The sequence below is a fragment of the Nilaparvata lugens genome, chromosome 2 (assembly GCF_014356525.2).
Source record: "Nilaparvata lugens isolate BPH chromosome 2, ASM1435652v1, whole genome shotgun sequence".
Classification (NCBI taxonomy): domain Eukaryota; kingdom Metazoa; phylum Arthropoda; class Insecta; order Hemiptera; family Delphacidae; genus Nilaparvata; species Nilaparvata lugens.
The window spans coordinates 8228550-8252712 of record NC_052505.1 but is presented as its reverse complement, the minus strand read 5'-3'; the positions used below and the strand labels follow the sequence as shown (position 1 = coordinate 8252712).

Below are 24163 nucleotides of genomic sequence, written 5' to 3'. Positions count from 1 at the left end.
GGATGGAATGGGTTTTTAGTGATATTTGTAAACTAATGATAGGATATCGAGGAACTTTTTCCAATGAAAATTTATTATTCACTGACTTCATTATAATATATACTGACTTAACTATATTGACTGATCGTCGATGTCACATTTTTCAAGGACATGACGATAAGGAGTAAATAATTAGTAGAATATGATATTTTCTGCGATAATATGATCAGAGAAGTGATTTCAGGTAACATTAATATCACAACAATACAAGTAATAACCTGATAAAGTATAATTTATCTATACGCGTATCACTCCATTGATATGGCATATCCGTATCAATGTTCTCCAAGAAAGGAATCCGAACAGCAGCCGATATACGAGATCTTTCACAAGAAGGTCCATTATAGAGAGAAAGCTTTGATACCTTAGACTGTGTAACGCGCCTTGAACGGAATCTTTAGAAGGAGAATGTCCATGTTCTATGATTGACAACAATAGTATCCATGGCCTTTGGAAAAGGTTTCTCCGGCGAAAGCAGCTCACGGATTCCGCTTTTGAACGCATCAATGCACGCCAAAGCATATCGACTCTGTGAACCGAGGTCCGCCCTTCACAGGCTACACTGCACGTTCAAAGCGATGCGCAACCGCATCGTAGTCGTCTCTGCGATGACTCGATTTCAACACGATCATCCGCCGTTGCAGTCGAACCCTCTTTGAAAAGCTCCCAATACTTGCGCTATTGGAGACCTTATGAAATATGGATATGGACTCTGGAATTGCTCTACAATGGCTCGATAGATGTCGAAACCAGGTCTCCATGTTTAGCAATTTGAAAGTGGACACAGGAAATTTAGAATGAATTCATATTTATAAATATCTGTTAATGTATATTTGGATCAATTGATGTGTCGTTTCACAAGTATAGGATTGGAGAATGAAGTGTTGATAATTCAAAAAAGCAGTAGTTGAACGCCAATTTTTGAACAAAACTCAATTTTCTCCTAGTGTGTACCTTAAATGTGTGCATTTCAATAATTAGTGAGAGAAAATTGTGATAAATATCACATACAAAAAATATTATCACATCTGTAAAATAGCGTTCGTTTCATCCAAACACTCACTTGAGAAGTTGATGAATGATTTCCATGCAATAACCTTGCCTCATTTTCAGTGTAGGAAACGTTGGTGGATAATACTGGGATTTTCAAAATCAAAAATCAAATCAAAATTTATTGCCATAAAAAACAAAATACAATTTCGTTAAAAATTCTTAACAAGTGATTATTATGAATAAGAATACATTTTTTTTCTTTAACAAAACAATATTCACCAGCAGTAGTAAATTGATGAACTTTGTGCTAATGTGCATAAGCTGTCTACACAACAAACTTAGACTACTATGAAACATTTTGAATTTCCTTGTACTATCTGGTCTGAGTGAGTATGTCGGCCGATCAGCCTCTTCAAAGTTATCTTTATAATTATTTATGTATTTTATTAATATTTTCAGATATATTCGTCTTAAGGTCAGATCTGGTAATCCCTGAAGACTTGCTGGGTGGGATAGTCTCTGGGTTTGCGGAGTATGGTTTTAATTACAGCCTTTTGTGTTATAAATAGATTATTCAGGTGTGTGTCATAAGTTCCTCCCCATACTGCAATCCCATATCTTAAAATGGACTCAACCAAAGCATAATAGACTGTTTTTATTTGCTCTCTATCCAATATTCTATTGATTTTATAAAATTTATTTCGTAATTGCCATTTTCCCAGCATATTCAACTTGACACCTATAGGAATACATCGGTCAGATTGACCGATGCACATTTTTGTCCTGTTGTCGTGACAGAACTGGTTGAGTGTGAAGCCAGCCAATCATAGTACCTTTCCCCTCACTAAAGACACGCCTATATCGCACATTAAAATCAGTTCAAGGCACGGAGTCTTGATATATAAAGGTGCGCTCAGATATACGCGCCGCGAACATAAGCAATTCAATTTTAATGAGCTGATTATATCTGTAATTTTACTGAAACGGTAAGATACAGGTATAAAAAGCTTGTCATAAGCTGATTAAAAGTGAATTGCTCATGTTCGCGGCGCGTATATCTGTACGCACCTTAATAAATATCTTATTCATTTAGTATGTTAACTTACATATCCCAACCCACAAATACTCTAGATCCGTTAATTTATTCATTACTAGATATAATAATAGTAATAATAATAATAGCTATAATAATGTGTAAGTATAATCTAAATAATGTGTATATAATTATACAAAATCATTTTTTATTATTAGACATGGATAACCACTACCTGGATGTACATTATACAATTTGCTTTCGAAAACCAGCTTTCCAGCATGAGTGCACCCCTGGAACCTAGCAGTATTACCAATTACATTGATCCTTGATTATATATATTCCATGAAGAAAGTCTTCAAAACCAGACGAAAAGCTATAAAAGTCTAAATATGAACTTATCGGTCAAAATGACCGTATATGTTCCTTTGTGTTTTAAAAACTATGTAGTTTTATAGATGTTAATACTATGGAATGTCTGAGAGAGATCCTGGTCGCCTTATTCCGTTGCTTGGTGATGCGGAGTGGAATATTCGGTAATCGGACTTTTCACCTTTTGACTTGTGACTATTTTCATAGGCTAGCAAATTTTACGTGACTAGACTTTTTTACAAAAATTACATGTTTCATCAAATCTATTGAATTACTCTGAATATTCTAATACTTATTAGATTATGTCCATATGGTAGAAAATAATATCACATAGAAACAAAATATTTCATTATAATAAAAATTTCCAATTCTTTCAAATGGCTCTCCCTGCGACTTACTGCCAAATATCGGGGCACCGAGCTTCGCTCGCTATTTATTTATTGATAAACAGAACACAATTCTTCAAAATGATTGGTGAAGAACAAACAGGCACAGCCAAAAACTGTTTCTTCCCCGAATCTTGATTTATACACTATAAATGGTCCAAAAAGTAGGTTATGTTTCATACACTTGAATTCAGGTCCAATTTTGAGTCAGAATATTTAAAATCAGAAAAGTTTTAATTTAGATTGTTTACAAAGCAAATTGGATAACAAAATAACACTCACTAATCTGTAAAATAATGATTTACTTTTTATATTATGATATAGTCTAACTTAGAGTGATAAATCATGTCATGTCAACAAATCGATTATTTTGATAAAATTTCTAGATAATATTAATTTCTCGCGAGATACGGTAAGCTGATTGAATGATTACACAGCTGATCTCCTACACAGGCACACGCATCTTCTATTATCGACAGACGACAAAATTATACAGACATCTGTTTTTCCAAGGATAAATTATCCTTTTAATGTCCTTCAGCGAGTTTTCCCAGGGATAAGACATAGTGCAATCGAATTTTTATATCATAAACCCACTATGTTCCAAATTTTGTGAAAATCGTTGGAGCCGTTTTAGAGATCCGTTGAACATAAAAAACCAGATAATAAAAATAACCAGTTATAAAATTACAGAAATTGCTCGCTTAATATTAATAGGACACTACTTGAGGCTCTATTTTTTTGACAGAGCGGAATATTTTATTTGCAGTACATTTTTTGTGTGCTGTATTGTTCATACAATTTGTGTCACATTCATGCTGTTTTTAGCTTTTCTCTTTTGCAAATAAATTTCAAATTCCAAATGAAAAAGAAAACGACAGCTGGATGTCGAATACCTATATAAAACGATACCTGGATGACGTGTTTTGTTTATTTCACGTCTACTCACATAGTTCGTCACAAAAGTTGAGAGAATAATTTAGATAACCTCTCTTGTTCAAAATTATAAGAGGATCTGAATAAATCAACAAATATCATTTCTCTCTTGCAAGAGAATTCCAGAGTGTTTTCCACATTCGTCTCAAGAGCTACTGAGCAATTCATCCTGACGGCCTGCTCCTGAGTTGAGCAAGGTGTAGTTCCTCGAAAGACGCATTCTTGGGGAATTTTAATATCGTGCTTTTAGAACATTCATTATAGTTTAAAAAGATTAATATAGAATTCACAGCAGTTTGTCTTGATTGCCGCTTGGATTTTGAGTGGTCCTTCACAGAGCATCAAACTTTACAAAATCAAAGCATCATTTCAATAAGAGGCCCTACGGTGTTCGCTACTTTTACAGACACTTATCAGTCAAAGTTGGCATTATCAGATGATAATATTTGATGGAGGAATATCAAAATCGAAGTCATTCAATGGTACAGAGTTTGGCTGCATACTCTGCCAGTATGTTAGAGATGCCAATATCAGATAATAGTGTATTCAAGTAACTGGTGAGCTCGCATTTCCTGCGGTATCTCTATAGCCATTTTCAAAGCACTCTCAATACAACATTTGTATAGTGCAGTAAATTTTGTGTTCATTTGTTCTCGAAAAAGCGAGAAAAGCAAAAACAGGACAGAAAATACCGGCTCTGGGCGTGTTTTTGAAGGGTTGTTGTTTTCATAAAAAAAATTGAAAAACTGTTTCAAGTTAAATTTCAGTACGCTCTCTAGAGAGCCAAGTGAATGTATTTGCAGGACTTGAGCGTTCTTGCTCCAGTTCATTCTCTGTTCTGTTGATGAGTTGGTGAGTAAGTGGGTGATTGAGTGAGAGAGTGCCAATTCGTCTCTTCATTGTAGATATGGGAGTAGAGTGATGGAGATCATTTCAAAGCAAAATGTTTTGAATTTAATTCACTTGGTAAGAGGAGAAATTGGATTCTAAATGTTGATGTGCTGCAGTCTCTCTAATTGATTGCAAGAGGATGCGCATGTTGTACTTCGTGAAACAGTGTGTATTATACCACACTCTAACTATTCTAGTCATTTTAATATTGGCAGCAAAAGTAATTAATAGAATCAATTAGTGAATGACAACTTATCAATGATAAATACTGAATGGAAGATGGTATCAATGTATTAAACCAGTATGTAAGAAAAGTTTCATTGAACGATATTCCTGCTGATCAATATTTCTACGAAATGCATGCATCAAACACCAGAATAGAGTCTCAAACTCACTTCTATTCAATTTTGAGCTATCTCCCTTACAAATTCATTTATGATACAGAGATTATAAATTGATTGGGTTTGAAGTGTTATCCACTATTTCTGATACCTGATTTGTGGTGGAGATACTTTAACATATTTTCAAGTAGTTATCCTCAATTTTTACTGTTTGCTTCTTTGAAGTTACGTGAATGGTCAAAAAGTGTGTCTTTTCTTCTAATGGGGAAAGTACGATATTGATATTACAAAAAAGGTCAGGATCAGTATTATAATCGGAGTTTCCACTATTGGAATAATCGATTATATTCAGAAAATGATGTCGATTTCTCACTATTTGACGTCTTAAACGTCATCATGATATCTCGAACCATCGTCAAGTGAGCCTACTTGGTCATTTCTCTTGTGATAAATAAATCTCACAGGATTCGATAATGGTACTGGTATCCTCTGCGCACTGGTAAGGCAGCGCGCTGTGCCTTGTATAAAGTAAATGCGTCGCGAATCACTGCAGAATATGGTTACTTGGATATAAAATGCACTGATATGAGTATTCATATGAGTATTGGGGATGTGATGGGATGTATTAAGATACGTTTTCGTTTGTGCGTAAATGCCATCGTCGACCACGACAAAGTAAAGATCTCTAATTGGGTAGATTTGAATTTCTGTAAATAACCTAAAAGTTTACGTTCAATTATGTTTTAATGAGATAGTTTAAGTTTATACTCTCAAATGGCAATATGTTGATAATTATTCGAAATGTTTTCATTCTTAGATCATTATTCCAGTCAAGGAAAGGTTATAGAGGGAAAAGTTGGGAAGACATTTTTTGACCCCGCAGTTCTGTTAAGGGTAGTAAGGAGGTAAACATATCAAACGTCCTCACCCCTACCCGCTGGGATAAGGGGGTGAGGGTGGTTTAAAGGTGCCATTTTTTGTTTCTCGCTTAAAACTCAAAAACTTGAGCTTGAATTTGTTACATGACAGCCAAGTCCTTATGATACAGTTTTTGAGTTTCATGCGAGAAACCTGAAAATGGTACTTTCAAACCACCCTCACCCCCTCAGCTCAGTGGGAATGGGTGGGGACTTTTGATATGTTTACCTCCTTACAACCCTGAACAGAACTGCGGGGTTAAAGATTGTCTTCCCAAATTTTCCCTCTACACACTTTTTTGAGCATTCATTTCCTGGACTGAATGAGAACAAATTATGAAAATTTACTGGATCAGCTGTTTTAGCACACTTGAAATTGGGACAACATGAATGTCTTCACGCACCAATGCCTGTTGTCGTCTGGGAAGTTTACGCACAAACGGTATCCCAGTTTTAGATGTTCATGAATTTATTGGAAGCGAGTTTTCTATAATATATGGAATATGTAGAGGTGTGTCTTGAAGAAGCGGAGGACTACTACCTGCCAAAAGTTTATGTAAGATGACTCATTATAAAATCCAAAAAGCAATCAATATTGTTCAAACAACATTTGGCATTCCAGAAGGAAATGACTAAGCTCCAAAACCGTGAGCAAGTGATTTCAAGTGACTAATTCAACAAGAATATTCAATAAAGCCATACTCCATACAAAACTATATCGGATCCAGGGTTGAGTTCACATTATTTCCGAGCTCACCTATTTGAGATTTTTCCCATCAGCTTAACATTTCTGTGAGAATGGGAGGGAATATACAATTGAAAAACAAACGTGGGAGCTCTTCCTTGTTCAGGGATCATCGACTGACGTTTTGACAGCCCGCTTTTCCCCTGCCCACGTTCGTGGTGAGACCGCATCCTATACAACTCCTTCTATCCTTTGAATTTTAGAGAATTCGGAGTTTTTTCTTGTAACTGGATCCGTGACCAGCGTTGTTTTTCTATACAATCTCATTCATTTCACTTTCAATATTGAACCTTATTTATGAGGATATGAAAATCAAACCGTTCATTGGAATTTCTCATACTGTGAATGAGAAGAAAGAAATACGAGTCTATTCCGAATTGATCTCACTATTTTTCCCTGTTCAACGACTTCATCCTGGCAAATGTGAAAATCACAAACTATTTATTTATTAGAGCAAACAATACAATAGTCGGAGAAGAAAAAACAGGCTATTGCCCGAAACGTCTTCAATTTCCTAATTTTGTGTTATGTTGTCCAAATATAATGAAGGTTATGTCCATTGCAATTTACACACCAAATCATCCATCTGAATATACGAATCAGAATAAAACAAAACAATTTGAAATTTAGATAGTATGATTCAGATACATTTCAAATTAATGAATGATGGAATGTTGAAACAAAGTAATATGAATGATTTCATATTTATTAATTTGAACAAATAAAATTTGCCTATGCCATGAATGACACATCACACACATGATGTATCTCATGACACATCATGTATTTTCCAGGTCAAATAGAAAAGCGCAGTGAAGCGCTAATAAAAGGCTAGTAAAGCCACGAAACCGGGTTCTGTATATATTAAAATAATATTTATAAAAATGAAAAGTGGTTGACAATTTCAAATTTGTGTTTTCATTATGGAAAAGTACCACATCACTCACAACACAACTTTAAACATGATATTTCGCAATTAATGATATAGTTGTAGTCTTAACAACTAATAATCATCATGTTTATTCATCATTTTATCATTTTCATCATATCTCTATAAAATTACATTCCTGTACTAAAGAAAACATATCAAAACTACCTCTGATGTATGCTCTCCTCGGTGTATTCTCACCTATTCAACTCCTCACTGCTAAGATTGGACAAGTTTCCATTTTAAGGCTTTGTCCAGAAATATTATCATTCGAATGGATATAAATTCTCACTCATTACATCTGTCATCGTGGGGAATTACGTTTCTTCATCTCGTTCCTTCAAATCACTCATAGAAGATGGACACACATATAATTAGAAGGCATCTGATTGAAGCGATTCAAACTTTGTTTTATCAGCATCAGCGAAATGCACTATTGAATTCGTTCTTACGATTTGTTGTTGTATATGAATTGAATTTATGAAGTACTAGCCAAACATTTTTTTTAATAAAGCTGCATTTGAAAATATAGACAATATTTGAACGTTATTTTCTAAAAAAAAGATTCCTGGGTCAACCACATTCCACATCTAGGGAAATGTAAAAAAAAGTATTTTTCATTTTTTCCATTATCATTAGGCTTATCATAGAAGTTTCTGCAATTTCTATGGTTCGATGGACATCAGTTAAAATTAGAAAATTGTTTTGTTTTTCAATGTTTCCATGGTATGATTTTGGAGTTATTTTTTATTATTTAAAAGTACTCTTTGTAATGTTTAAAAAAATGTATGAAAGCTTCATTGCTCAAAATGACTGAACTATCACGGTATTCGTAATTTTCAAAGATGGAATCAGAGATTCTATTGTTTTGGGGATTTTCAACATCTGATTTCATTGCTGAGCTTAGGAGAAATGAATGCAGGAATACCATCTCAAAAATCCAAAATTCAGATTCTATATGAGATAAAAATTGGTTCACTTTTATGGATTATCACTTAAAAATTTCAGAATTATAGAGATAATGACATGCGATCTCAATAATCAAATGACATTGAAAAAAATCTAACCAGTGTTGAGTTTGATGAAAATATAGAAATAAGTTATCAGATCATGTCCTTAGATTGTAAGAAGACCGTCTACCATTACATTCCATACTCCACAAGCAAATAAGCAAAAGAGGTATTGGTAGACCGAGGATGGGATGGACGCCGGAACAGGCTTTTAACAAGCTCAATCCATGACGACGGTGATGATGATGAAAATTGTATTGATAGCAAGAAGGCTTCGCAAAACAAAACTCAACAGTGATTATCAACACATTGATTCTACTCATTCTTGATTATACTGGTTCACTGCAATCCATGAAACTAAAATAATTTTCCACTCACATAAAACCCAAAAAAACAAGAAACTCCTTACCAACAATTTCTCCCAATAACTTATTTTGATTTCCTATAAAGTCTTCTTGTTCTTGTAGCATGAAACTCTAAGACAAGAATTTGATAATATTGTAAACTTAGATAGAAGTTTTAGAATTAGTTGTGGAAAATTCCACCTACCAGGAAGTAGAATGATAACAAGTGATGATGTGAGAAGCTTGAAGAGACAACCAAAGTACTCCTTGTCAGGCCGCATGGCTTTCATTCACAAAATCACTGCATTTCTTCAACTATTTCACACGGAAAACACGAGCATCACGATACAGTTCCACAAAGTTTCCTTATAGTACACTCACGAGATAATATTATCAATGGAACTGAGTTGAACTGTTATCTAAATGATTAGGTAATGTTGGATAACACTATGTTATTGAAAGTTTTGAATTGAGAGAGGTACATCATTTTTGGAGCACTGTAATCCGTTCACGTTCACTACATCTACAACGTGGTCACACAACACGGTCAAAGTGAAATTAGTAGTGGAACCCGGCAGCACCGCTGAGAACACGGATGATCCGCGAACACCTCACACCCGATTGTGCGATTGCGTAAGTTGGCAGGAGGAAATAGTTGGCTGAAGTGAGAGGGTTGATTGAGAGATGCCAGGGATAGCCGGGACAGCTGAGCGTGCAACGCGACTGTGACGAGAGACGCAGACCTTCTGAGGACCAAGGTGTGGTAGCCCGGCTGGCCTGCGCAATCCCAACCCTCACACCACCTTCCATCCTCAACCCCCGCACGCACGCATGCACACTGCAACATGACCCCCGCAAAAGCCTCCCCCCTCAACCATCACGCATCACCTTTTTCTCTAAGCGCATCCACTTTTTAATAATGCAAGCGAAATTTTCAAAAATGACTGTATCAGAAAAAAGGATTGTCATGTATACAAAAAGCGTCGAATTATAACAGCTCAATCCTACTTTCAACTACCCACACACGGACCTCGAACAACATATCACCGGCTCCATGATTGTCGTATAGATGAATGAACAATAGAATAATTGATTAAATGAACTGTGTTTCATTAATTCAATTGAGGTTGAGTAAGTACCTATATTGGATTATGATTGCATTTTCATATTATAATTTTAAAATATCGGGGCATCGAGCTTCGCTTGTTATTTTTATTTATTGATAAACAGAACACAATCATTCTCCAAAATGATCGTGCTTATAATCACAGCTGGCTATACGTCATCTTATGAATTTCGGGGATGCGATATTTTGATTTTTCACATACTTTTCACTTTTTTACTATCCACAGCTGTTTCTGCCAAGGATTGATTATCCTTTTAATGTCGTTCAGCTTGTTTTCTTGAGGATGAGACCTCGTGCAATCGAATCTTCATATCATAAACCTACTATGTTCCAAATTTCGTGAAAATCGTTCGAGCCGTTTTCGAGGTCCGTTAAACATAAATAACCCGATATAAAAATAGCCAGATATAAAATAACCAGATATAAAAATAACCAGATATAAAAATAGCCAGATATAAAAATACAGGAAATGCTCGCTTAATATAATAGAATATCGGGAATCATAACTGTGGAATTTAAATTTTATGAGACCGGATTTCACTTAATATATCACGATTTTCCCTGCACACGGACAAATCATCCAAGCAGGGAGTATATCCATTATATTATTCGTTACACTATCATTCTTTGAGTATTCCTCTTTATGAATAAATAAATTTGTATTTGAGTATTTCGTTTCTTGTTATATTGCCGTAGAAAATATTTGACAATGCATCATCTAATTTTCTTAATTATATTTATATTGTTGTATTTTTATGATTGTTATAATAGATTTATTAATAATATATGTAAATCTCCTGTACTTCAAGATTTTTTACAACCTTCTTCGACTTTGAATTCATTTTTTCCATATACTTTGAAGTCGAAACAAGTATGAAATTGAAAATAGTTACTTTGATTATTAATTTTTATATTAGGTTCCCGTATCAAATCTGGGTATTCAATATTGTGTTACGATAGTATTGACATCAAGAATCTAACATTTTTCGACTTTAAATTTACTTTTTTCCATCCACTTGAAAATTACTTTAAAACTTTCAATTCTTAACATGTATAAGAATGGATTTGGAAAAAGTATTTTTGATTTTCATTTGTTATATCAGGTTCCTGTATCTAAGTCTAGGTATTCAAGATTCCAGTACAAAAGTGATGACATTGAGAATCTGACAGTCGATCGTACTGCACAAGTGTTCCAATTATTACTCAACTTGAAAGCAGCAACTCATACACAGGATGTACGCTCAAGAATGTAGTTGTGAAGTACAGTACAGTTTACGCAGCAAACAACATCTTCCACCTGATCAAAGAGCATCCTGCTGTGACTTTATCCAAGTCGCAGTTCACGACTACTAGGCGCTCATTTAATATGGCTGACGAGACTGCGGTGTTGACTGTTTCGCTACATTCCTAAAGTCAGCCTACATGCACCACTCGGATGATTATTAACATAAACTCAGTCCCTAACAGCCAGTCCCAGAACAGACGATGTCACTTCCTTATGTTTGTGGGTCACAACTACACACTGGAGCGTAGCTCTCCATTACTCGCAATGATCTTTGCTCCTATTGTTCACTCATCCGCGCTATTTTCACACGATTCGAGGACGACAACCGTTCTGGAGGAGACTTACTTTGCACATGAGACTCGCAATTACAAGCTCTGCTAATTGCACTTTAAAAGCAATTGCTATCTATTTGGGCACATTGTTTCAGCAGGAACTATTCTCCAACATCAACATTTGTATTCTCATGTATGTATGCATTTGAAGTGAAGTATTCTTTAAGGTGAGAGGAATTCTACAGTTCGATGAGATAGAAAACTATAGATATTGCAACAATTGATACTGCCAATAAATAAGTGATTTTCATGGCATGAGAGAAAAGGTACATAGAATTTTTATTTTTCGTGAAGTTTTATTCTATTTTGTTTTTGGCAAATGAATGAATCAATTCAACTCAATTTCCCATTCACTACATAACCAAGTCAAGTCAAACAATAACTAAACATTCACAAAATAAATAGTAGACACGGAAAAAAGCAAATATGAGTCACAATTGTCAATACTTATTGTCACCCAAGTCACTTGTAAGTGATATAAGCTACTCAGAGCCGTTTTCACAATATCAGTTTAAACTGATATGGATCAAATCTATATCAAGTCCCGTTCATTACAATTTGATTCATTTTTATTTGAGCCACCAGCTGATTGAATCCAAGCTTTTAAGCTTTGACTGTGCAGACGGCCTTTATTGCTGTTAATAAGGCCAGTTTCACACGGCAGAGTCCTCGCTCCTGGAAGATCATATTTCATATTTTGCAGCTCTCCTGTGCTTTCACATGAGGATCTTACGAATAAGCTGACAGATCTAACAACTACGCCGACGTTTGCTCAAAGTATGACTCATCACTTTTTCTCAAAGTCTAACTTCCTTAAAAATATAGATAGAAAATTTCTGATTTCGGATTTGGATTCAGCGACCCCTGAAAGAATTTGGGGTCGCTGAATCCAAATCCGAAATCAGAATCTTTCTATCTTCATTTTCAAGAAAGATAGTTTTTGAGAAAATGTGGTGACCGGAGAGACGTAGAATCACCATGTGAAAGCGACGATTTGTCCGCTAGTATCTCGATCCAAGCCGGTTTCTGCTTGCCTCGAGGGGAAAAGACGTGACAAAAGGAGGTTCCTGGCTAGGAGTCACCATGTGAAAGACACCATTTGACTCAATGTACTTCGACAAAAAAACGTGAACACTGTTCAGTGTTCAAGTTGCACATCTCCTATCGTGTGAAAGTAGCCTTAACTCATTCTGAACCCAACAATTAGTGCAATTCATAATGTTTATAGTACAGCAGCTGATTTGAACTACTTTCAACAACAAATAGTAGTCATTCTGACTAGAACAAGATGAATATGTTGTTTACTCTCAAAAAAAAAAACACTATTCCAGTGTTGTTGAATATTTGATCCTTTTTATCGTCAACTACTGATTAGGTCACTAAACAGTGTAAATATTTTCTACCTTCAAGTTTCAAGAATGATGTCATTGATTAATTTCGGATAGCAACACTTTTTTCTATTGATAAAATGCATTCCATAATTTCTTCAATTTCTTTGTTTCAGTTACTAATAAGTTCCATATCGAGAAGCGAATATATAGATGTATGGAAGACCATTTACTGAGATGTGAGACTGTTCCATGGAAGTTTAGAAGTCTTGTGAAACGAGAATAGCTTAAAATGGTTTGTGCACACACTACACAAACATGGAATGGACGGCGAGTATATAATAACAAAGTGTTCCTCTATTGTGTCATTGTGTGCACAAATATAAGCAGTTCCCCCTGATGATGAAGACTCGTAGGAATTGTGAACTAAACTTATTTTAAAGTATTTCTTCCATTCTTAATTCAACTCAATTTAAAAGGTAGTTATGGATGTGATAATCTTCATGAAACAGTTAAGAATGTATGTCAAGATAGACGTTCATGTTCGTACATGAATCACATGTTATTACTAGATTCTTGTGTAAGAGACAATTCGATCGCAGAATGGAGGTCTCAAGCGAAGGTCTGAAGCGGAACCGCCAATCACACCCATGGGAAATTACACACTGCTACAGTAGCCTATCTTATTCAGCTCCCAACATACTTATTATATCCTCTTCAAATAGCGCTAAGAACATGTACTTTCTAGTCTGTGAGTTCTAAAAAATATGAAAGAATAAGCCGTAGAGTTGACATGTAACTTTCTCTTTCAAGGTGTCATGTAAGCTGTTGGGCTATTTAGTGATAGCCTATAATATAAAAATGGAATCACTATATAAAATAAATACACTTGATATATTCTTCTTGATACCACTCAACAATAGTTAGAATACAGGGTAATTACAAAAGGACTTTACAACTTTGAAAGCACATAAATATTTATTGAGAATATCAATATTTATTGAGAATTGAGAAAGGTGTAATTTCGTTATAAAACATTTCAAGTCTATGGTTACGGCGAATGTCTAGAAAATCCCAAACTTCTCCGTGAGAATGAGTTGGTGCACAGTCATGCTGAACAAGTGTTCTTTTATTTTTACCATGACGGTGCACCAGCTCATTTCCACGGAGAAGTTTGGGATTTTCTAGACATTCACTTCCAACTTCGCTGGATTGGCCGTGCAGTGCCAATTGCATGGCCACCTCGCTCAACAGATTTAACACCGATGGATTTCCTCCTCTGGGTTTCAGGATAAGGTTTATGTTCCGCTTTAAACAAACAATCTTAATGATCTCTGAAATCGGATTACATGTGGATCGCTGTGGTTGCACAAGTTATGCCTGATATGCTGGTACGAGTGTGGCAAGAAATCGATTATCGATGTGATGTATGTCGCATTACAAACGGCTGTCACATCGAACCAAAATAGCACCCACACTTTGAACTTGAAGTGTTTTATAACAATATGACACCTTTCTCAATTCTGTAAGTAATTTCAATAAATATTCATGTGCTTTCAAATTTGTAAAGTCCTTTCATAATCACACTATATAACATCTCCAATTCTTATCAGTTAGTAGAAAGGGACAATTTCATTGACTTTAGTTGCGAGAAAAATATACAAGTGTTCATTTCCAGTAGGCACACAAACCTATGATAAACAAAATATATAATATGTGAGGGATGTTTGAAAATTTGGTGAATTGTAAATTTGATAACAGATTAAGAAATGAGAAACTCATCATTTCAATAATTTTTATTAACCTCAAATTAGATAGATTTTAATAATTTCTATAAATCTAAAGTAATACTGTACAGATCTATATAATATGAAGAGACTATTATGATTTCAAATCGACTGTATTATTGTTCACAATAATGATTATAATTATCCTAAAACACCTATGAAACCCAATGAAAACGATAGCAATACTTCAATGTACTTCGATGTGCTTCATTAGAGTCATTAAAATCTTTAGCGTTCGCGTTTGCATTAAAGTGAAACGAATAATTGGATAATTTGCATAATTTGTGAGGCTCAATGATATTGAGTACTTGTCATAATCATAGTGCTGGGATTAAATTCAATTCAAATTGTATATCTCTGATAGGATTAGCATTTTCAATAGCTGAGCACCCAGCAATTAAATCATATTACGATGTCTCCTATGTTAAAACTCTACTGATTACAGAACATTTCTTGCATAAAATAGTCATATCTATATATATTATTATATTTGATACAATTTGAAACTGGCTCTCTAATTAACATGAGAAAGTTGACTTGTCCCGTGAGTATAGAAGGTAATAATTAGAGAGAATCAATCCAATTAGTACTTATGCTCTCTCTATGACTCGAAGTCATGTACTGTTTGACTGGATGACTTGATGTAACTTACCTCATTTTTGAACACTTTTCAACTCATAAAATACATGTTTTCTCGAATGATATTATCACTATAATGCGATAGAACTTTTAACCTGATGAAGAGAAACTGATCTCTCCTTCCACAGTTTGTAGCATTGACAGACGAGTAGTGGAGAGGAGTGAGCATGCTGCGCACAATTGGATGCTGACACAATAGTAGGAAAAATGCTAGAAGGTAGTGAGTGATTAACGAAGGAAAGAGTATCGACGCTCTCTGTCTTCGAGTGAGAGCCGTTAAAAGTAAAGCTCTCGGACTATAGCTTAATATTGATTTCAGTAATAGTAAGATATTGAACTGCAATGATAACTTAAAAATCTGGTGTGGCGCACTCACACAACTATCCTTGCCGTTATGAAAATTGAACACCTTACGCTAGTGTTCCCGCGCATCTCAAATCTACTATTCAAAGAACTGAGCCAGCTGGTGACAGGACAATAACGCTGGATACACACGAGATCTGCTATCTCTTCATAGTGAATGATTTAATAGAATCAACAGTTGCCAACAGTTTGCAATATTGAATAATCACATTTTCTCAAATTTCAAGCTTATTTTCAATTTTCGGTGAAAATGTTACTGGACATTAATTGGAAAGATTTTCTAGCTCAATCTTTTCCACTCGAAATCTCTCGTTTAAATTGTTATCTGAAGCCTGATAATTGGGAATCTAGAATCAAACTTTGCATAGATGGGGCGGAGCTACTGAAATTTTTACAGATATGGGACTTGTGGCAGTTGATAGAGCTCATCAATGACTATTTTAGGTATGAATTTGATCAAAATCGTTGGAGCTGTTATCGAGAAAAACGCGAAAAACCCTGTTTTCGACAACATTTTCGTCATTTTAGCCGCCATCTTGAACTGCATTTGATCGAAATTATTCGTGTCGGATCCTTATATTGGAAGGACCTTAAGTTCAAAATTTCAAGTCATTCGGTTAATTGGGAGATGAGATATCGTGTACACAGACGCACATACACTCATATACACACACACACACACACACACACACACACACACACACACACACACCCAAAAACCACATTTTTTGGACTCAGGGGGCCTTGAAACGTTTAGAAATTTGGGTACCTTAATTTTCTTCGGAAAGCAATACTTTCCTCACCTATGGTAATAGGGCAAGGAAAGTAAAAATATTCATTCTCACTCAAATATATAGTTTCCGTTCATATAATAATTTGGGAATAACTGAATGGGAATTTTATCTCATCTGCGTTTAATTAGCATGGCAGCTGTGCGGAACAAGGAGTTCGGCAGAAACTTGAAGGAGCAAACTTGAAAGTTTCACACGTGATGGGCGGGCGGCAGTCTTGCCAACTTTCATATACAAAATTATCGAGTTATATTCCAGACAGAACAATGAAACTCCTATTCAGCTAATTTCTTATCTCCTAGTTTAAGAGTTGAGAATACATACGAGAGAATTGAGAAAACTCTTTCACTCCAATTAGCACATTCGTGAGATAACGGAAGCACGTTCATGCGTTTGGTGCATTCGAACAATATACAGAGAGTTTCCATCAAAACTTATCTTTATTATAATATTGTATCAGTAGTCGTGAGATACAGCCAGGTTCTGTGAAAAACATCTTTCTCATCCTGGTACAATATGCGAATTCCTTAAGAAACTTGAATCCAGATGATATAAAAATATATGAAATTTTACAGCATTCAATTAGGATCTTCATTGAATAGTAATTACAAATATAACAATATCACCTCAAATATAATTCAATGTATCTTACAGAATACATGCGATATTTATGTATGCTTAGACAATTAAGTAAGTATACCGAATGTATGGAAATGGTAGATCCTCCGATAATAGTGTTCAATGGAAATAAAAATTACATTGTAAGGTGAATTACAATATTTAAAATATTATATTAACATTCTACCAGAGCTTATGTATACTTCAAAACTTCAATGGTGTTGAAACCCTCAAGCTCAAAAAAATCCTAATATAACAATAAGTTGGGTGACTCTCTTTGTGGATTTTTTTAATATTTTGGAAGCAGTTCAACAGAGTTTTTCACAATGTTTAAGCATAAATATATCTAGAGAGCTCATCTTTAAACTTGAGTTTGAGAAATTTGAATCAATCTCAACCATCCCCTCCCGAAGGAGATTTCTTGATTGAGATTCAACTCTCTGTTACAAATTTCGGATTCAGTTGGAGAGTCAGTAATATGTGAAGAAGTTAATTCGAACTCTGCCGAAATTGTTATTTCACTGTCTGCTGTTGTAGAACAAGTACTTTATACTTATCTTTTCACATGATACTTATACGTTTTACAACATTATGCTTATATTTTCAGTCTCCTACAGTGAAAAAAATTTGAGTCCTCTTCAATCGAATTATTTCATTGGTTTGTATGAGTTTGAATTATTCCGTTTGAGTGAGTGAAGCTATTTTTATCATACCTATTTCCCAAACGGGAGGATGAAGAAGAGTGATCAAGAATAAATTAATTAAATGCGTTCCATTCATACTTTGCTCATAATTATAGTTCTCTCTTGGAGTGCTTTCAATTCATGAGCTTGGTTGGTTTGTTATCTTAAGATATATCAACACTCTAGATATTGCAGTTCCCGTTTCTTATCGTCTGTCATTAACGCCTATAAGTTGGGAGAAGCACTCGTTAAAGCCGGAATGAAAGAGCAACTTAAACTTAGCAGCCCTTGAGGCTGCTCCACAATTCGCGAATCATTTTTGCTTTCGGCAGCATCAATTAGGATGAGCGGGAGCCAACAAAAGACCCTGAGAGGGTGCAACCCATGCTAATGGCTGATGACGCCACATGCTTTCAGGAGACCAGGGGTGCAGTGCGGCAGGGGGGCATTATTCAGCTCTGTTTCAAGTGGGTCTTTTCTTCCCACTTTGCTCCCTTCTCTCGTCCTTAGTGTGCCTATTCATCATCTTGCCTTCATCCGACGGGAAATAAGTCGGAAGCGCTGCACCAACGACTAATTGTCTTCTTGCACCGTACTGTTATCTTTATTACAGAAATCATAACACAGCTTCACTTTCAATGGAAATCGCTCTGGCAGTGTCACACTGGAATTTTCTATTTCCATGCGAAAATCATATACTATGTGGAGAATTATTCTCATTCATATTCACTACACTATCCGTATAAGATGCTCGAGTTCCTGGAACAAGAAGTCTCAAGCAATTTCATAGTAAACTCAACAGAACAAATAAATGTTAGGTCACTATATTAATATCATGATATTAAAATTATTGGTAGATGAGTTTCTCAATTTATTCCTGGGATAACTCCATATAAAAATCATGATGACATGTAGAATAATCACAACATACCGTGATGCGTGTATGCACGCAATTTCATTGATCACTGATGACAGTGGAGCGTTTCCTATAATAGAGTACAATTTTTAACTCTATGACTCCTTTTTACAATAGATTCAGTTAATCGATTTATCTTTTTTTGGAAGAGAGAATCAAATTTCCAATGTATCCAATGTTTGTTATCCTATTAATAAGTCCTCCAAAATTCTAAAAAAAACAATTTGGAGAATTAAACATAGAGAGCTAGCAACAAAACATGAAACATGCAAACTTCCTGTCACTGTTGCGAGTGCTCTGTTATGCGTGAGTAGGAGAATTCCATGGAAATTTTTGAATTTAAAAAAAAACAAAACAAAAAATATGCTGTATGTGAGAAGATTGAACATTACACAAGTATGATGATATTGAAGTTCAATTGAAGAGTGAACATTGCAAAGCTGTAGAGATTTCAGATATTTCTCGTTTCATTTTCACATTCAAAAGCTTTTGAATCAGAAACTTATATTCCACTATTGAATTTTATTGTTTTCAATTACGAAAATGATGTGTAACAGAGAGGGAAGTGTATATGTGCTCAAATCTATGATTTTGGGAATTAATCAGCGTTTCCAAGTGGATTGTATGTATTGTGGCAGCTTTGATCCAATTCGATTGTGATGAACTTACCTAATTTGAATTACTGATCAAAGGTTATTTGGGCCTCTATGTGAATGGAATTGTACCAATAGTTATATTTCTCGTGTCTAATCAATTCTCAGCGCAAGCTTTTGTCACTAGGAATCAATTCATACACCCAACTGATTCTCATCTGTTGTTTCAGAGCGTGGGTTGATTATTCATTCAGTAGAATGGATCAATAGGTATCAAATACTACAGTGGATCAATCCATCAATTCAATATGACGACTAGTAGAATGAGTGATATTGACAAATTTCATTCAAGTAATGATGCTGATCAAGTTTATTCTGTACTAGAAAGAGTACCAAGGACTCATGAATCTTTCTCGTCTTTCGTTAGCAGATTGATTACTGTACTGTCTAGAAAGGAAAAGAGAAGGATCTTTAAAGGATATGGAACGGTCTTTTATCCTATTCATAAGCCCCTTATCCTATTCTAAAAAGTAGTGTACCAGTGGGAGCTTCTACCTTTAAGTAAGTTGATTTATTCATACTAGTAGTTCTGTGAACAGTGGACCTCGCGCTCAGTGAGTTACATTGACCTGTTCTTAAGTTTTCACAAAAATTGATAAATAATTAATCAATTAAAAATGTCTAGAAAAAATCCTGAATAAACATAGAGCTATCTGTCTTATATCGTATCGTGACGTGTCGTCCAGGAATGTGAGTGTGAGCGCTGTCATCAGGTCTGGCTGCAACTGTCTACAACGTTGATGGAAAGATACAATTTTCAAGATGCTCGATGTTTTTGAACTGGTAGTATTATAGTCAACTGTCTACTGACGTTAATGGAAAGATACATTTTCAAGATCTTCGATGTTCTTGAACGGGTAGTATTATAGTCCACTAGACAGCTGATTTATGATAATAATTTCATACCTGTCAAATTTGATGAAAATCTATAACCGCGTTTCGCCGTGAATGCGCAACATAAAAACATATAAACATATATGAACATTTAAACATTGAGAGAAATGCCAAACCGTCGACTTGAATCATAGACCTCACTTCGCTCGGTCAATTATTATGAAAATAATAAACGAATGTGGGTTCTTCTGAATAATTTATCATTTCATAATTGAGGGCATTTGCAGGGACGCAAAACGGAGACGAGTTGTTCAATTTTTCTCTCTTTCACGTAGGTATGATCAGCAACCATACTGATAGAACATTGAGAAATGGAAAAAAAATTCCCTGGCCAAACCTATCGTGCTCATCCTACAGACTTTCTGATATCATTTCCTAGTAATTGGAAGTAAGCTTATAGTTCTGTATTTGATAAATTCAAGTGAATTTGAATCAAGTTGAACTGTGAATTCAGTGTTGGTGGAGCCCAGAATATTGATCTGGCACATCCATTGTAGACAACACACAACAAAGTATAGGGCCTGCCATATTGAGCACTCACAAAGGAAACCAATTTCAATATTGATGAGAGAAACATTTGTTGACAGAGAAGGAAACAGCCATACATTATTCATAATATTCCAGCTACCATTCGATCAGGATCTATCGTATAAAAATATCCAGAGGATCTTCTTATGAGTATTTTTGTGTCAGAGTTGAGAGTGTTCTACAGTTGAAATCTGTTTGTATCAAATGAGGATACACAACTAGAATTTATCAATGCAGGATAGAAAGGATTGTAATATGAAATAGTTTTTCTCAATTCCAGATGAATTATTCCCGAAGACTTGGAGAAAAAACATCAGCCAATTCGTTTTATTCTACCGTGTAGATCACAAAGCATTGAATGAAGAAAGAAGTTCTGATTTCAACTTGATTATTTATGATGATAAATAATTGTAATGATGATTGAAACTGAGTTTTTTCTCCACTGTGTTTTTAAACTGTTCATCACTATTCTTAGTACTGAACAATCGATTTCTATGACGGCACATGTTAAGGTCAACAAGCAATTACTGCAAAGCAATACACTTCAATACACAAAAATATAGAACATCAAAAAAGTACGATTACGCTCCAATGGAATCATAAACTGTAAAAAATATCATGATGGAATATTGAAGTACTTCGCCGCTCCATCAAACACAGACATTGTTGGAAAATCACAGTATGAATCGAAAGCTATCATCCTCGAATCTATATTGAACTTGTAAAACAGTTTATTGAGCATTGGATGTATGTTTAGATAATTAAGTCTGAAGAGTTTTCCCTCGTAAAAGCTTGACTGAATTTTTTTATTGCCAATTGGGAATTCTAGTACCGATGAGCAAAACATTGTGAACAAATGATTGGTCTTATCCGGTTGTTAGCTACATATCAACTTACTTTCATGAGTCTTCGATGTCTGATTAAATATGAGTTACACACACTACATTACAACAATTCTTATGATTTCGAAAAGTTATTTTCGCGTATCACCTAGAAACACCTCAACATAATCACATTTAGACTGTCGAAGAGGATCCACTTCTACGAAATTCTCGCAATAGAATATCCTGTAATGTGTAATGAATATACTTATAACTGCAGAATATTCTCGTTATTTCCATCAGATAATGATCTTAATTTGTAAGGTATCATCCTCCTCCTTCATAGTGAGATCCAAGTTATAATGGCAGTATTTGTTTGAATTGGTGACTCTATTCTTGTCTAACATTCGTCAAGGCAAATAGCAGTTTCGTTTTCCAGCTCCTCAACGTTGACAGATCGCTTCCCAACAATGTTGAGGTATAATGAATCAACAAAATATTGAATCTCAATTACGAGGATTCATTATTAAATCATTGAAAAATATAATTCCAGGCAAAAAAAAACAATTTATTATTTCCAAAAAGAATTGACATTATTTGATATTGATTCAGATATACCGATCTCAGCTATCTTCTATATAAACCAGTGGCTAGGCAGAGAATCAGCAATGCTGTAGCACTATCTTTATCCACTGTCATTGTAGCATGGACATACCATATCACTTCGTACCATAAACCTGGGTTCGGTATATCTTCTAAAGGTACCGTAAAGGTAAAATAAACGTAAGGTGAGGTAGATAACACCTTTTCCTCCAATAGTAAAATTCTTTCTCACTAAACGATGTCGTTCTCTAAAATCCTTGAAGAAATATTCATTTTCATGAATAGGGAAAATTGTCTAGGAACGAGGAAAGGAAGCGACTAGGAATGAGGAAATTTTCTAGGAACTGCAACAATGACCTGTTCACACTGTTGATTGTAGTGGTGGATAAGTGGCAGAGTGGACATTATCCTTTTATTGATTCAATGATACACAATTATTTTTAAAAAATAATTACCGTCAAAACTTCATCTCGACATCGATTAAGAATGTATTTCTATTCTATTGTATTGGGTCAAGTAGTATCGTGCATAGGTGAGGGGTTTTGATTGCAAGAGCTGCGGCAGCAGCGGTATCGTCGCTTTCTGTCAGAAATGGAAAGGAGTAGATTTGAATTATCGCCGGGCGGCCGGCAAGCCTAATACACATTTGATGGACGACGGTCTGCCAGCTCGGCGACCACTCTCTTCCTAACTCATAAAGGCAGGCGCCTGTCGTAATTAATGAATCTGGCCGCCAGTTGAGTCTGTGTGGGTTGGGGTGAGGGGTGGTCGCACACCCTCAGTGATTTAATATTTCCTCTCACGTGCTATTTTGCATCGCCATCCATTATCCTACCCCTCCCACACCTACTCCATCGACAACCCCCCTCTCACCCGACGCCTGTCCAGTCGTCATTTTTGCACAGCTACACATCACCTGAACCCCTGACCGCTCCCAAGCAATACAGACTGTCGGTCCAAGCCATACTTTCCCTTTCCAATTTTCACTTTTCTTTATTATTTCAACTGAAATTCTCTGATTGATGCCTCTGACTGCAATATCAGTCAAACATACGACTTCGTTTGACCATTTGCATATAAAGTTGAAAAGTCAGCCTTCCGACGAGTTTTTAATCTCGAGTTCTGGAGTTTGGTTTGTAGGTCATATTTAAGGAATATAGAATTATTTTATTATGTGAGGGTGATGTTGATGGAATACATTGTAATCATAGTCATTGAGGGAATCTTCATCTTGAATATACAAATGAAATTCTGAGAGCTCCAGTACTGATAAAATTGTATGGAATAAGGTTTAAGGATAAAATCAAAATTTATATTTGTTCAAATATTTTGTAGAAGCATTAGCAGGCGATAAACATAATAGAAACTTCTCACTGATCACTTTTGGTGAAAAATTGAATCCAATATAGTTTTTGTAACCCAGTTTGAACTCCACAATTTGATAGTGGCCAATCAAATTGAGTTAAAATCATAACTTATCATGTATAGGATACAAATGTGTTCAAACCTTACATTTTTATAATGACTTTTATTGACTAAAATAAACTATTCTATTCTTTTCTATTTTGTAGGCATATCGAATAGGTAAGTACTTCTCATGCATATTTAAATTCGGAACTGTGTAATCAAACTATATTATTTTAAGCTCATTTATTTGTTGATACAAATATTACAACATATCATACATGATTGGGCGGTAGAACAACAACAGGCTTTGCCAAAACTGCTCTTTTCCAAAGTTTTGATATTATATGGAGTTAATATTAGTTCACATGTGCCAAAAATTAGGTTACGTTGGATACATAGTTCTCACTCACTTTTTCCAATTTTTCCAGAGTTTTTCCAATTGAATAATATACAG

General features: G+C 35.1%; 1 protein-coding gene across 2 annotated transcripts in view; it reads right to left on the bottom strand.

Moving 5' to 3' along the window:
• Positions 1–9696, bottom strand: part of LOC111058517 (zwei Ig domain protein zig-8) — a 120175-nt gene extending 110479 nt beyond the window's left edge. The window contains exon 1 of one of the 2 annotated variants that reach the window (XM_039420465.1): positions 9141–9696. In XM_039420465.1, the coding sequence (XP_039276399.1) occupies positions 9141–9225 (85 nt within the window). In that variant the 5' untranslated portion in view covers positions 9226–9696. The remainder of the gene's footprint in view (positions 1–9140) is intronic. The other variant, XM_039420466.1, reaches the window with a different exon arrangement.
• Between the last annotated feature and the right edge of the window lie 14467 nt (positions 9697–24163).